Here is a 14339-nt window from a genome sequence, read left to right on the forward strand (position 1 = left end):
TTCCAATACCTCCTTTCCACCTGTAAAATTCTCCTGCTGCGCAATCCGAAATTCATGTATCCCACCTCACACACAAACTCTTGCCCTCTAGGAATTACAGCAACACGTACTATGCTGCCTCACAAAATTCCCCAACCTGTTCACCTCTTACTCCCACTATTCACCACCTCTACAACAGCCTCCAAACCTCCCCCACATCCCCTCATAGCGATGAACTATGCCTTGCACACCTACTACATTTACCCCACCCTCAAAAACTCCCTTCCACCACCATAAGGAATCTAGAACCTATACAGATCTGAAACACAGTCATGAACTTCTCTTCCAAAATCCTTAGTCCCACAGAAATAGCAGTTCTTCCAAAGGCCTTACGTTTCGCCCCACTCCCAAATTCAGTCATACTGTACCTATTAAAGACCTTCTCTACTTCTTCCGGTCCCTACAGTGGAAACACTTTTTTGCCACCCCAGTTCACTCCTCGTCCAACCGTGATCGATCTCCATTGCCCCCCGTATCAACCCCTGTTAACTTCCCAGAATTTCTTAACCTTGAACTTTGACTCACCGTCATTCTCAGGTCCCTCAACACACAAGCTAATCTTACATCTGCGGAAAGAACTGTAATCCACCATCTAAAAACTGATCTCGATCTTGTAATTCTACCTGCTGACAAAGGCTCCACAACTGTGGTTTTGAACCGCAAGGATTACCTGGCAGAAGGACTCCGACAGCCCAGTTTCCAGAATTCCAGAAGGATCTCCAGTTCCTCCTCAAATCCTTACGTCCATCCCAGGACCTCTCCCCGGAGCTGTCTCTCTCCTCACACCTAACATTCACTGCACTCCTACCTTCTACATGCTTTCTAAAGCCCACAAACCTACAACTGTGAGTGGTTACTGTGCCTCCACTGAGAGAATCTCTGCCTCTCATAGATCAACAACTCCAGCCTATTACCTGCAACTTCTCTGCTATATAAAAGATAAACCAACCATTTCCTCCAACTATCCACAGCTCCTGTTCCTTTACCACATGGTGCACTGATCATTATTACTGATGCCACCTCCCTTTGTACTAACATCCCTATGGACAAGGCCTTGCTGCTATTGAACACTACCTTTGTCAACATCCAACGGATTCCAAACCAACAATCTCCTTCCTTGTCACCACAACCAACTACATCCTCTCCTTTGAAGGGATCACCTGCAAACAAATCTGGGATTCCGCAATAGACACACACAATGCAGCATTCTATGCCAAACCCATTCATTGACCAGCTAGAGGAACTGTTCGTAACCACTGAGAATCCCAAACCCCTCAACTGGTTGGTTCAAATGGTTCTGAGCACTATGCGACTTAACTTCTGAGGTCATCAGTCGCCTAGAACTTAGAACTAATTAAACCTAACTAACCTAAGGACATCACACACGTCCATGCCCGAGGCAGGATTCGAACCTGCGACCGTAGCGGTCACGCGGTTCCAGACCCTCAACTGGTTCAAATTCATTAATGACATCTTTGTGATCTGGATCGAGGGTGAGGACACACTCTCCATACTCCTCCAGAACCTTAACACCTTCTCCCCCATGCACTTCACTTGGTCCCACTCAACCCAACTTCCTTGATGTTGACCTTCACCTCAAAGATGGCTACATCAGCATCTCCGTCCATGTCAAAACCTACAAACCAGCAGCAATGGCTCCACAGCTGCCATCCATTCTATACCAAGAAGTCCCTTCCATACAGCCTATCCACCTGTGGCTATAACATCTGTAATGACGAGCTTTCCCCGTTGAAGTATACCCAGGGTATCACTGAGGCCTTCCAGGTCTGTAATTACCCTCCTAACTTTCTACAGAAACTTAAATGAGTAATCTTACCCAGACGCATGGATAACATCACAGCCCGCATCCTGTGATTCCTGATTCAAAAACTAACATGTTATACAGAGGTGACAGTAGAACTTTTGATTTGGTCACCACATTGGTGTGGGTGTGGAGGGGCCCCATCCCTGCAATTTGTACAGAAACAGATCTCTCATATCTTACCTCTCCAGTCACCCACCACCTCAGCAAATCCTACCATCCGGTCACAGAGAAGCATTTCACTTGTGACTCAGGACCACCCACGACTCAGCCAGGGTTTCAACTACCTTTCATTGTGCACTGAAATGAGCAATGTACTACCCGGTATCCTTCCCACCCCTCCCACCAAACCCACACAATATCCTCGTCAATCTCTACTCAACCCATGCTTCCAACCACTCTACTCAACCCCTGCTACCAACCTCTAGCTTCACGGCTCATGTCCCTGTAAAAGATCTAGATGTAAGACCTGTCCTGTACATCCTCCCACTATCACCTAATCCTGTCCAGTCACAAGTATCACCTATCCCATCGAAGGCAGAGCTACCTATGAAATCAGTCATGTGATCTACAAGCTAAGCTGCAACAATTGTGCTGCATTCCACGTGTCCATTACAACCAACAAGCTGCCTGTCCGCATGAATGGCCACCATCAAACTGTGGCCAAGAAACAGCTGGACCACCCAGTTGCTGAGCACACTGCCCAACACAATTTCCTTCATTTCAATGACTGTTTCCTCAGACTGTGCCATCTTGATCTTTCCTACTAACACCAGCTTTTCTGAATTGCGCATATGGAAACTCACTCTGCAATATATCCTATGTTCCCGTAACACCCCTGGCCTCAACCTTTATTAGTCACTGTCCTCCACCTGCCTATCCCTTTCCGTGTTCCTACTCCAGCACTAGACAGCGTTCACATTCCACCAACGCACCCACAGCCTTTGACCTTCTCTCCTTCCCTGCTTCCCCCCTTCTGCTAAGCTCTCGACTGCACCTAGCTGCCCTCCCCTCCCCCACCTCTTCCTTGGATGCTCCCACAAGTAGCACTTTACCGATCCCCACCCCTACCCTGCTATCATTTCCCCTCCTGCCCCAGCGTCTTCCTTACTCCCACAACCAGATTGCTTCTCCCATCATGTGCTGCAGTTCACAGTCTGGCTCAGCAGCGAGACAATAGTCTGTGCATGAGAGCTGCCTTTGCGTGAATGTGTCTGTGTATATTATCTAATTCACAGAGGAAGGCCCTTTGGCCGAAAGCTTACTTGTTTAGTAATATTTTTGCTGTGCCTGTCCGTGACTCAGCATCTCCACTATGTGGTGTGTAGCAATCTATTCTTTTCATAATACTGTCATTCATTTGTCTACATATTCAAAATTACTTTACACCACAAGTCTTAAAAAGTAATCAAAATTAATTTCACAAGAATCAAATATCTAAAAAAATTCCACTGTCCATTCAGAGTGATGCTTACTAATTTTCACAGACTATCAGTAAAAACTACCTTAAAATTTCGATCCTGATGGTTAGGCTTCAGTATTTTTTGACCAAATGGAATCCATGGTGGTGGTCCACCTTCTTCCCCAACTCTGCCTCTGGTATGTTTTGCTAAGGTCTGAAAATGAAAATTGTACCAGATTATCACATGTTATTCAGTGTGATAATTTTATGCAATATATTTCGTAATCTGATGAGAACAACATAAATTATACCCGATTCAGTTCCCATTTTTCAACAAGGTGTGGAACTTTTCCACCAAGAACTTCAATAAGGGAAGGTCTAAGCAGGAGATAACCATGTGACATAGGGAGCTGGTCACCCTTGAAAAACAGCTTTGTTCCTGGTGGTGTATCCAAGCTATAAAATGAAATATTCATACACTCAGAATTAGTGCATGCACACATTTAATTAAAAAAAAAAACTAAACAATTGTAAGCTATTAAAAGGGATCACATAAAATTTTAAATTTCTGACACTTCCAGTGGCATGGAAACATTTACTTGAATGGCTATAGCTGTACAGACCAAGGCCTGGTTGGAAAGAAAACATACAATTTCGACATAATGAATATGAAGACAATTGACAAGAAACAGCTGTAAAGTCTGTTACAACCGCACACGTATCAGTAGACAGGAAGGAAGGCATGTAAGAGTTTAATGGCTGAGTGGTATTTAGATCACTAAGGGACATTAACTTAGATTGGAAAAGGATTAAAAGGAAATCAGCATTGTTCGGTGTGAGGAAACAGTGGCTGCCAAGACAGTCAGAAAAATCTGCCTTGAATCAAAATTTCCTTCCAGTGCGTGCTTGAAGATTTCTGTTAGGACGGCCATATCAATACCCATGTATAGCATACATACAATTCTTGCAAACCAAGTTGACACTTGGTGTGGTGGATGATGTGAGAGCTCCCTATCAACCACCTCACCACATGTTGACCTGGTTGCGCGAACAGTATGATGCAGAATGCTTTTCCAGTTTATCTGTTTCATTTCCATTTTGGTTGCAGAACAGTAAATTGGCTGTGCAACAGTAAATACATAAATTTCCAATTTTAGTAGAACCATGGAGCCTCTGAAAAAATTTAAATTAGTGATGAATGTCATGTGTGTGATGAAGAACAGACAAACATATATTTCTTTGCTGATACAGAGAATAGAGAAGTGTGTTTATTGTATAATGAAACAATAACCATGTTCAAGGAGTACAATCTGAAACAGCATTATGAAACAAAACACCCAATTTGGCTGCAAACTTTCCAAGGAAGAGTGCAAACTGAAAGATGTGGAGTATGTGAAAAGGTTGAAGAAGCAACAAACATTATTTACAAAGCAAACAACACTTCAAAATAGTGCTACAGAAGCAAGTTTCAAGATATCCTATAACCGTAATAAACGCAACATGCCTTTTTTTCGATGGTGGGTTTATGAAGCAATGTATGGTAGAGTGCGCAAGCATATTGTGTACTGATGTATGAAGGAAATTTGAAACCATTTGATTGTCAAGATGGACTACAGTGCAGTGCATTGACTTAATTAGCGGTGAACTCACAGAACAGCTGAGGACTGTGAGTGAGGATTTTGTTTGTTTTTTCTTGGCAATGATTGAGAGCACAAATAATGAAGACATTGCAAAATTACTTATATTTATCTGTGGAATTAACGAAAATTTATCAGCATAGGGGAATTACTTGCCCTAGAATTTAAGCTCGAACCACTGGTCAGGACTTGCTTGAGTTTGCTGTGAACTGTGCGGAAAAAAGTGACTTGCCTTGGAAGAAAATGGTAAGTATTACAACAGATGGGGCCAGAGCTTTCAGTGGGAAAATGTTGGTTCGGTAAAGCTTTTAAAAAACAAATTATAAGCACAAGACAAGTGTGACATCTCATCTTTTCATTGCATTTTGTTTCAGGAGAGCCTTAGTAAAGCTGCACTAGAGTTAAAGCGTGTGATCAATCCTGTTGTTGGTGTTGTGAACAGGATTAGATCAAGGGCAGCCCACCATTGATAATTCAGACCTCTTCTTGAGAATGAGAGGTCTGAGTACAAAAATGTAATTTACCGCAACATGTGAGGTGGTTGAGCCTGGGCAAAGTGTTAAAAAGAGTCTGGGCATTGTAGGATAAAATCCTCTTTTTTCTGGACACAAAAGAAATATTTCATGGTTTTGCTACAAAAACACGATGTTGGGAGTGGATATATGACTTGATGTTTGCAGCTGATATATATGAAAAATTTAAGAATTGAATGTGACATTGCAGGGAAGGGGTTATTTGGACATGAAATGTGGGAGCATGTAAAATCATTCAAAGCAAAACTAGGTCTATTTGCAATGCAAGCAGTTGAAGGCAATTTTCGTTTTTCCTTTTAGTAAGAAAACAAAGTGCCCGAAAGTGTTTCTACTAATATTAGTGACCATCTGCAGAGTTTGGAGGACGGGTCCACAGGAAGATTTTAAGACTTTAAGAAAACTGAGCCTCAACTCAATCTACAATCTTATCCTATCAATGCTGATACTGACACAGCAAGTGAGTAGCTGCAGCTTGATCTTATTGAATACAGTCAAATCACAAGGAAAGAAATTTTTGTTGTTGTAACCTTAGTTGCCAGCTTAAAAATATCCATGTAAGAAAAAATTTGCTGGAAAAAATGCTCTCTATATTTTTTAAAAAAATATAGAGGGCATTTAAGTGTAGAAAAGTATGACAGGATATGTTTGTGTCTTTATTAACCTGGTTCTCAAATTACATGTGCTTGCAGATGTAAATGATGTGAAATTAGCGAAATAGATAAACTGAATAAAGCAACAACTATTTTGTTGTTGTTGTGGTCTTCAGTCCTGAGACTGGTTTTATGCAGCTCTCCATGCTACTCTGTCCTGTGCAAGCTGCTTCATCTCCCAGTACCTACTGCAACCTACATCCTTCTGAATCTGCTTAGTGTATTCATCTCTTGGTCTCCCTCTACGATTTTTACCCTCCACGCTGCCCTCCAATGCTAAATTTGTGATCCCTTGATGCCTCAAACATGTCCTACCAACCGATCCCTTCTTCTAGTCAAGTTGTGCCACAAACTTCTCTTCTCCCCAATCCTATTCAATACCTCCTCATTAGTTAGGTGATCTACCCACCCTATCTTCAGCATTCATCTGTAGCACCACATTTCGAAAGCTTCTATTCTCTTCTTGTCCAAACTAGTTATCGTCCATGTTTCACTTCCATACATGGCTACACTACATACAAATACTTTCAGAAACGACTTCCTGACACTTAAATCTATACTCAATGTTAACAAATTTCTCTTCTTGAGAAACGCTTTCCTTGCATTGCCAGTCTACATTTTATATCCTCTCTTCTTCGACCATCATCGGTTATTTTACTCCCTAAATAGCAAAACTCCTTTACTACTTTAAGTGTCTCATTTCCTAATCTAATTCCCTCAGCATCACCCGACTTAATTTGACTACATTCCATTATCCTCGTTTTGCTTTTGTTGATGTTCATCTTATATCCTCCTTTCAAGACACTGTCCATTCCGTTCAACTGCTCTTCCAAGTCCTTTGCTGTCTCTGACAGAAATACAATATCATCAGCAAACCTCAAAGTTTTTACTTCTTCTCCATGAATTTTAATACCTACTCCGAATTTTTCTTTTGTTTCCTTTACTGCTTGCTCAATATACAGATTGAATAAAATCGGGGAGAGGCTACAACCCTGTCTCACTCCTTTCCCAACCACTGCTTCCCTTTCATGCCCCTCGACTCTTATAACTGCCATCTGGTTTCTGTACAAATTGTAAATAGCCTTTCGCTCCCTGTATTTTACCCCTGCCACGTTCAGAATTTGAAAGAGAGTATTCCAGTTAACATTGTCAAAAGCTTTCTCTAAGTCTACAAATGCTAGAAACGTAGGTTTGCCTTTTCTTAATCTTTCTTCTAAGATAAGTCGTAAGGTCAGTATTGCCTCACGTGTTCCAACATTTCTACGGAATCCAAACTGATCTTCCCCGAGGTCGGCTTCTACCAGTTTTTCCATTCGTCTGTAAAGAATTCGCGTTAGTATTTTGCAGCTGTGACTTATTAAACTGATAGTTCGGTAATTTTCACATCTGTCAACACCTGCTTTCTTTGGGATTGGAATTATTATATTCTTCTTGAAGTCTGAGGGTATTTCACCTGTCTCATACATCGTGCTCACCAGATGGTGAGTTTTGCCATGACTGGCTCTCCCAAGGCCATCAGTAGTTCTAATGGAATGTTGTCTACTCCCGGGGCCTTGTTTCGACTCAGGTCTTTCAGTGCTCTGTCAAACTCTTCACGCAGTATCTTATCTCCCATTTCGTCTTCATCTACATCCTCTTCCATTTCCATAATATTGTCCTCAAGTACATCGCCCTTGTATAAACCCTCTATTTTATAAACTATTTTATTTGTATTTATTCATTTTTATGCTACAATTTATACCTTCTCTGAAATACAAAGTTAACTAATGAGCACAACCGTTTTAAAAAGTACAGCCTTCCATTAACCTCCACTTCCACAAAATGGCCTCCCCAATACAAATCAATTGTCCAACCCTGCTCTAAGTGAATGATTTGCGCAAATAATTGAAAACCTTAATCAGAAAGAATGAAAGCCAATTTGAAGCTCTCTCTTCCCAACTGATAGGATATGATTCAAAATCAAAAGCAGTGGGTACAGACTTTGATGATAATACTGCTTACAACTACAGAAAACAATGACAGGAAGTAAAATAATAGCTAAATAGAATAGCAATGTTATTAGCATCAAAATAGGTGACAGAGAAATGAGAAGAAGAATGTAACACAGCGAATACAAGTTCTTCTGAGACCAGGGACTGATATTTGTGCTGTGTAGTGTGTCAATAGCAGTTTAATTAGAAATAAGTAAATATAATAATTTGTCTAAAACAATGAGAATGTTCCACTGTTATCTTTTATTTTATTTTTCTGAAACATAAAGCGTAGTTTAAAAATATTCAGAAACAAGACAGTAGAACACACTGTAGAACTTCTAAGGCTAACTACCACTCAAGTTCATTAGATGATAGTTCAGTAAAATTAGTTGATTATACCATCATGAAATTTTGTTAATTGTTCTGTTTAAAATTTAATACATCAAAAAATTAAGTCACTGCCTCTTTTTCCTCATATGCCAGTCACCAAATCTTTGTTACTAAATGTTTAGCCTAGTTAAGGGTTCATGGTGCACAGTTTGTAGTTGTAACGGCTTTCACGGGCAACAAAAATTTCATTTTCAATATTTGATACAGTTATTGACTGAATTTAAAATGCTTTCATAACCTGCTCATTAAGAGCTATAATTTTATGTTAAAGGTTTAACACAATAAGTCAATATTATGGTTAAAGTCAATATTATGGTTACAAAGTGTGCTTATATTTTGAGGCAGTGTAACTTATAATAAGCTAATTATCCAGACTATATTGGTCCAGTAATTGAGAAAGATAGCACTTGGCAGTTTCTTGCAGACTTTACACATAATTTCAAGTCTTCATGAAAACTTTTTGTTGTGTGCACCACCCACAAAATGATGAAAGGAAAAAAGTTTGCCACCTACCACCTTTTGTGCTCTTCATGCAGTGAGGCTGCAGCATCAGGCATGATGTTTTAATTTTTATTACTACTTTACTATTAGCTCCAGTTGCAATAAATGTTGTGCACAGTATCCACGTATACCACTGAACGCAACCTCAAAATTATGCTGTTGTACACATACAGTTCGAGAGATATGACATTTTATACATGGGAATTCAGTTCCTTAAAGAAACGGGGTTTGGTTTTATTGGTAGTGTTTTTCATTGACAAAGACCGTGTTTTCAAATTCTGATACCTTAGAATTAAATTTAATGTCTTTCAAAATCTTCTGCATCAGTGTAAATTCATCTAAAGAACTCCATTATTTTCAGAAAAAGTGATTATTGGAGGGCAGTGAATACAGAGGATGAAGAATAATACCACAGAAAGACAACACCTCAGCCCTAGCAATTGACAATATACACAATTTGATGTTATAAAGCAGTCACAACATAAATGAGTTACCTGATTCGAGGCATGTATTCAACTTCAACTGCTTGACAGCTAATTTGGCCATCTGTAAGAGACAATTTAAGCATTCGAGGGGCTGCTTTAGAATCTTCATTTGCTTTTGGGGCTGATATATTCCGTATCTTCTGTATCTGAACAACAAAACTTCCAGGTATCTGAAATGTAAGGAAGGTACTGTGATAATCTGACAAAAAAGAAAACCGAGAAATATGAAAATGGTTAACTGACAATTAACCAATAAAAACTTCTACACAAACCACTGTTTTCTTGGTCCATACTCAGAATTAACACAACTGTGTGTCAAATTACACATATGAAAGGTATGAGGTTCAATCCCGTCAGTCCTCCAATGTTTTCCATCGACTATTGCTTCTTTCACCTCTGAAAGTAACTTGGTATGCAAAAATGCCAAGTTGCTCTGTGGGTCAAGGTCAAAATGAAATTGTACAGTCTTCCCTACATGGCTGTTCAATTGCCAGATAGAAGAAAAGGGATATCATTTCCAATAAAACTATGTCTAGTAAAGCACTGTGGTGTTCAATTCAAGCTTCAGATTGAGACATTATTTACCTTTAATTAGAATTAACAGCAATCAGTCATCCAAATAAACCCACTTGATTGTGCAATAGATGGCATTTGACTGTAATAAAAAGCTGTTTCATTAAAATACAATGGACTGTGAAATTTAATGAAAAACCTGAGAACCTCCCACCAAGTTTCTCTCTCCACTCTGCCCCCCATCTTCTCCTCTCTTCTTCACCTACTCTTTCTCATTCACTTCAATGATCCGTATGACTTTCTGTGGCCTGTTGCCTCCTACTGTCATTTCATGAGATTCTCTTGGTATCTTGTCAACTCCCATTCTTTTGACATGCCCATGCCATTATAATCGTAGTTTTCTATGATCACCATAACGCTCGTAGTTTTCTATGATCACCATAATGCTGGTAATAAAGAAAAGGCAGGTGAAAGGATACATATTTGTGGGATGAATATTCACAGACACAGGATAGTACTTACTAAAATAGACAGAGTAAGGAAAAATGGTGATAGGAATAGTGAAAGAAAAGCCCATGCAATTAATTCATAAATTAAAAGAATAACCTAGACGGAAATAGAAACAAAAGTTACAAATATGTTTTTGAAATCATGAAGAACTTATTTCCTTTGTTGACATTTTTCATGATTCATGCAATGCCTCTCAATACTTACAGTTTCATATTTTGTTTTGTTTAAATCTTCTGGGAAGCCCGATGTGCTGATTTCTCTCAAGTCAATCTGGAAAAGTTTGCAATCAGAATATTAACCTATTTAATGCAGTGACACACAATATGAGGAGATATGCAGTAAATACAATCTATCATTTTCTTGCGACCTTTACATCACTGTCTATGAACAAACAATATAGGGTCACTAGGTAACCGCAGCACATAATAGTATAAAAGACATTGACACACCATTTGTTATTCAGATATGTGGGTAAAAATTAACTGGCTGCTATTTTGTAGCGCTTTATGCGGGACATGTCATTTATACATTCAACAAAACTGATATTTTCCGTTAAAATTGCAGGTATCCTGAATGAGGGGGAGAACGGCCTATAGGTACATATTTAGCAGCATCAATTAAACAGTATTGGACTATACTAAACATAAGGTTGCCATCTTTTTTCTGTAATCACTCTAAGCACAAGTTCCTGTAGAATTAGAAACTATTATAAATTAAACAAACTCATCAACATAATAAATTATTTTTTGGAGTATTTCTGCATCTGTTATGAGGTTTTTACTTTTTTTATTTTTATTTTTTATTTTTGCACCTTCTGCTTTGTTGGGAGTCCCTTTATTTGCCAGCTTGCACTTGTATAATAACAACTTGATTTAACAGTTCCTTTTAATGTGCAGCTGAAGCCACTGAAGGTAATTTTGCCTTTAGTGGTACCTGTCTGTAGACAGGTGTCATTTAGATTGCTTTTAATGTGGGTCTAACTTACCTACACCAATAGTTAGATACTTTTTTACTAGTTTTCACTTTGTGGCTGGTGTATCTCTCAATCGATTTCATAGTGTGAACATTTTTCCTTAGATTTGTTATTTGAAAGTTAACACCGTTTATTGTGATGTAGTCAACTGAAGCCTTCAGTTTCAACAATAAGATTGCAGATATGTTTGCACTGTGAGTCTCCTGGCCTATTCAGTTGTACTTTAACATGTTACTATGCCATGTATTGAAGTGTTTGTAATCTGATTTTGTATTTTAGTTTCCTAGTACTTGACTACCAAACTTTTCTTCCTTTTGAAACAGATTACATGACGACGACTTTCTATTACTCCAAATCAGTTATGATACTATTTGCGCATTGTGAGGCTGAAACAACAATAAAATAATTTAGTTTTTCAGGTTGGCCATTATGTTCAGATTCACAAAATGAGGTAGTGCAGTGGTAATAATCTGGACTTAACTTCTGGCGGACGATGTTTCAAATCATGGTCTGGCATTCCACATTTAGGTTTGGCAATCGATATTTAGGTTTCCCACAATTTCCCTAATAGTTAATGTTAATGAAGGGATGGTTCCTCTGAAATGTCGCAGCTGACTTCCTTCCCCAATCCGAGCTTGTGTACGTTCTCTAATGCAGCTTTTGTCAACATGGCGTTAAAACCCCAATATTCCTTCCTTCTATTTTGTTATCTTATCCTAAATACTTAACTGGAGCAGATAATACAAATGTAATGTCATTGAGTTAACTCAATATTTTAGTTTCTTTACCAATTCCTTCCTTGTTATATGTTAACATAACAGGGGTAATACTGTTACAATTATACTTCTGGATGTCACCCATCACGGAAAAAAATCCACAAGAACCTATGTTTCAAGCACAGTTTTGTACAGATGTAAAACAAGAACAATGGGAAAGACAAAGAATTATAAATCTTTGAAATGTGTTGCTACAGGATACTGTTGGAGATCAAATGAACTTACCAAGTAAGGAATGAAGACATCCTACAATGAGAAGGTTACAAAAGTAAAAACAATAAATGCCTAGTTAAGAACATAATGACTGGAGAGAAAGAACAGTTGGGCACACATTACGACATAGGTCATTGTTGAGACTGTGAACGAAGGGTTGGTGGAAGGAAGAATTGCAGCAGTAGAGAAAGATATGTGTAATTTTACACTGTTAATAGTTTTCATTGACAAATTCATATAGCAGCAAAGAAGAAAGGAAAGGAGGAATGGAAGGAGGGGAGGGCAGAGCTTAACATTCTGTTGACGATGAGTAACTAGTGGCAGAGAAAAAGCTTCGAATGAACAACAATAGGGCAGCAAATTAGACTCTTGTCTTTTAAAATGAGTCATCTCAACATGAAATGGAAAATCGGGGATGAAATAATAGCGACATGATTTGGCACCTGGGGAACAGGATTTGCAATCTCCGAATATCTAGTGTTCGTTACTAGTATTGGTCGATGTACAGATTTCTACTCAGCTTGCTTTCTATTAATAGTTTAGGTATGGACTGAAGGCATATGTAATAGGATAAGAGGTGTACACAATAGATTATACTGCTCTAAGTTTATACATCAACAAAAATAATCAAGTTTTGAAAATACAATATTGCTGGATAGGTAAAGAAATCTACTCACCATGGCGGCACGAGAAAACAAACTTGTTCTTAAAGCTTGCACATTTCCATAACTTTTATACATGTTTTCTCCTGCCGCTGCATGGTGAGTAGATTTTCTTATGTATCCAATTAACACAGTGCCAGAAAAAAAAAATAGTACACCCTTTTAGAGGTTTCCAGTTCCCAAAAGATGTATTGTTGCAACAGTGCATATAGAGCACACAAAATGATTACATCCATGCTGAAACATCCATATTAATATGTGATGCAGTATCCACAGGCGGCAATGCAGTTGCTAACTCTGGCATCCATTGACTGCACAACTGGTGAATAATGTCCTGGGATATGTTATTCCACACTTGCTTGACCTATTCACATCGTTTTGTAAGAGTCGTTGCTTGATGAGTCACATGCATCACTTCTTGTCCCACTATATGCTACATGTGCTCGATTGGAGACAAGTCTGGAGCTCGTGCTGGCCAAGGTAGTTGTGACACATCATGAAGAGCAATTTGAGTTTCACGGGCAGTGTGTGGGAGAGCATTATTCTGTTGGAACAACACATAACATTCCTGTTGTAATAATGGCAAAAGAAAGGGCCTAATAACATTCCATACATACCAACACTGGTTAGCATTCCCCTCAAACAAATCTAAGGTGAACAAGAGTTGTAGCTTATAGCACCTCGGACTATATGGCATGGGGTGTCTTGGACAAATGCACTCTATGAGACAGTACTCACCAGGCCTACACTGCACGTGCAAACAACCATCACTTGAGAGCAGGCAGAATCTTCTTTCACTGCTGAAGACCATAGTGCACCATTCCATCTTCCAAGTGATCTTCTGACGATGCCAGTTGAGCTGTGCATGTCCATGCTGAGGTGTGAGTGGAAAATGGGCTACGGGTCTGTGTGCCCACAGTCCCACTGCTAATAACTAGTTTGCAACAGTTTATGTTGACACATCTTGGCATACATGGCCCTTGCAAAATGACAATCCTGGCAGGCGTCTGTGCTGCATAGACATCCAGAACCTTGTCTACAGGTGTGAGATTATTCACGTGCCCTCTGATACCAGCACCACTGCACAATTGATGCAGCACATCCAACTTGTATGGCAGTTCTCCAAAAGGACCATCCCACCACTTGGGAAGGCCACAATTTCAAACTTACTCAGTTGGCTGGAGGAATCATGAATGCATCTCCGTGGCATGGTTGCCTTCTTGCTCCACACATTTGTACACACTGAGCCGGCTATGAGCA

At 39.4% G+C, this 14339-nt stretch overlaps 1 protein-coding gene across 1 annotated transcript in view; it reads right to left on the reverse strand.

The window, feature by feature from the left end:
* The window catches only part of LOC126473765 (tudor domain-containing protein 3), a 148569-nt gene that overhangs the window by 90179 nt on the left and 44051 nt on the right, over window positions 1-14339 (reverse strand). The window contains exons 3-6 of the mRNA XM_050101023.1: window positions 10660-10725; window positions 9442-9602; window positions 3575-3719; window positions 3367-3477 (exon numbers count right to left, since the gene is read on the reverse strand). Coding sequence (XP_049956980.1) covers window positions 3367-3477; window positions 3575-3719; window positions 9442-9602; window positions 10660-10725 — 483 coding nt within the window. The remainder of the gene's footprint in view (window positions 1-3366; window positions 3478-3574; window positions 3720-9441; window positions 9603-10659; window positions 10726-14339) is intronic.

The sequence above is a fragment of the Schistocerca serialis genome, chromosome 4 (genome assembly GCF_023864345.2).
Source record: "Schistocerca serialis cubense isolate TAMUIC-IGC-003099 chromosome 4, iqSchSeri2.2, whole genome shotgun sequence".
NCBI classification, from domain to species: Eukaryota; Metazoa; Arthropoda; class Insecta; order Orthoptera; family Acrididae; genus Schistocerca; species Schistocerca serialis.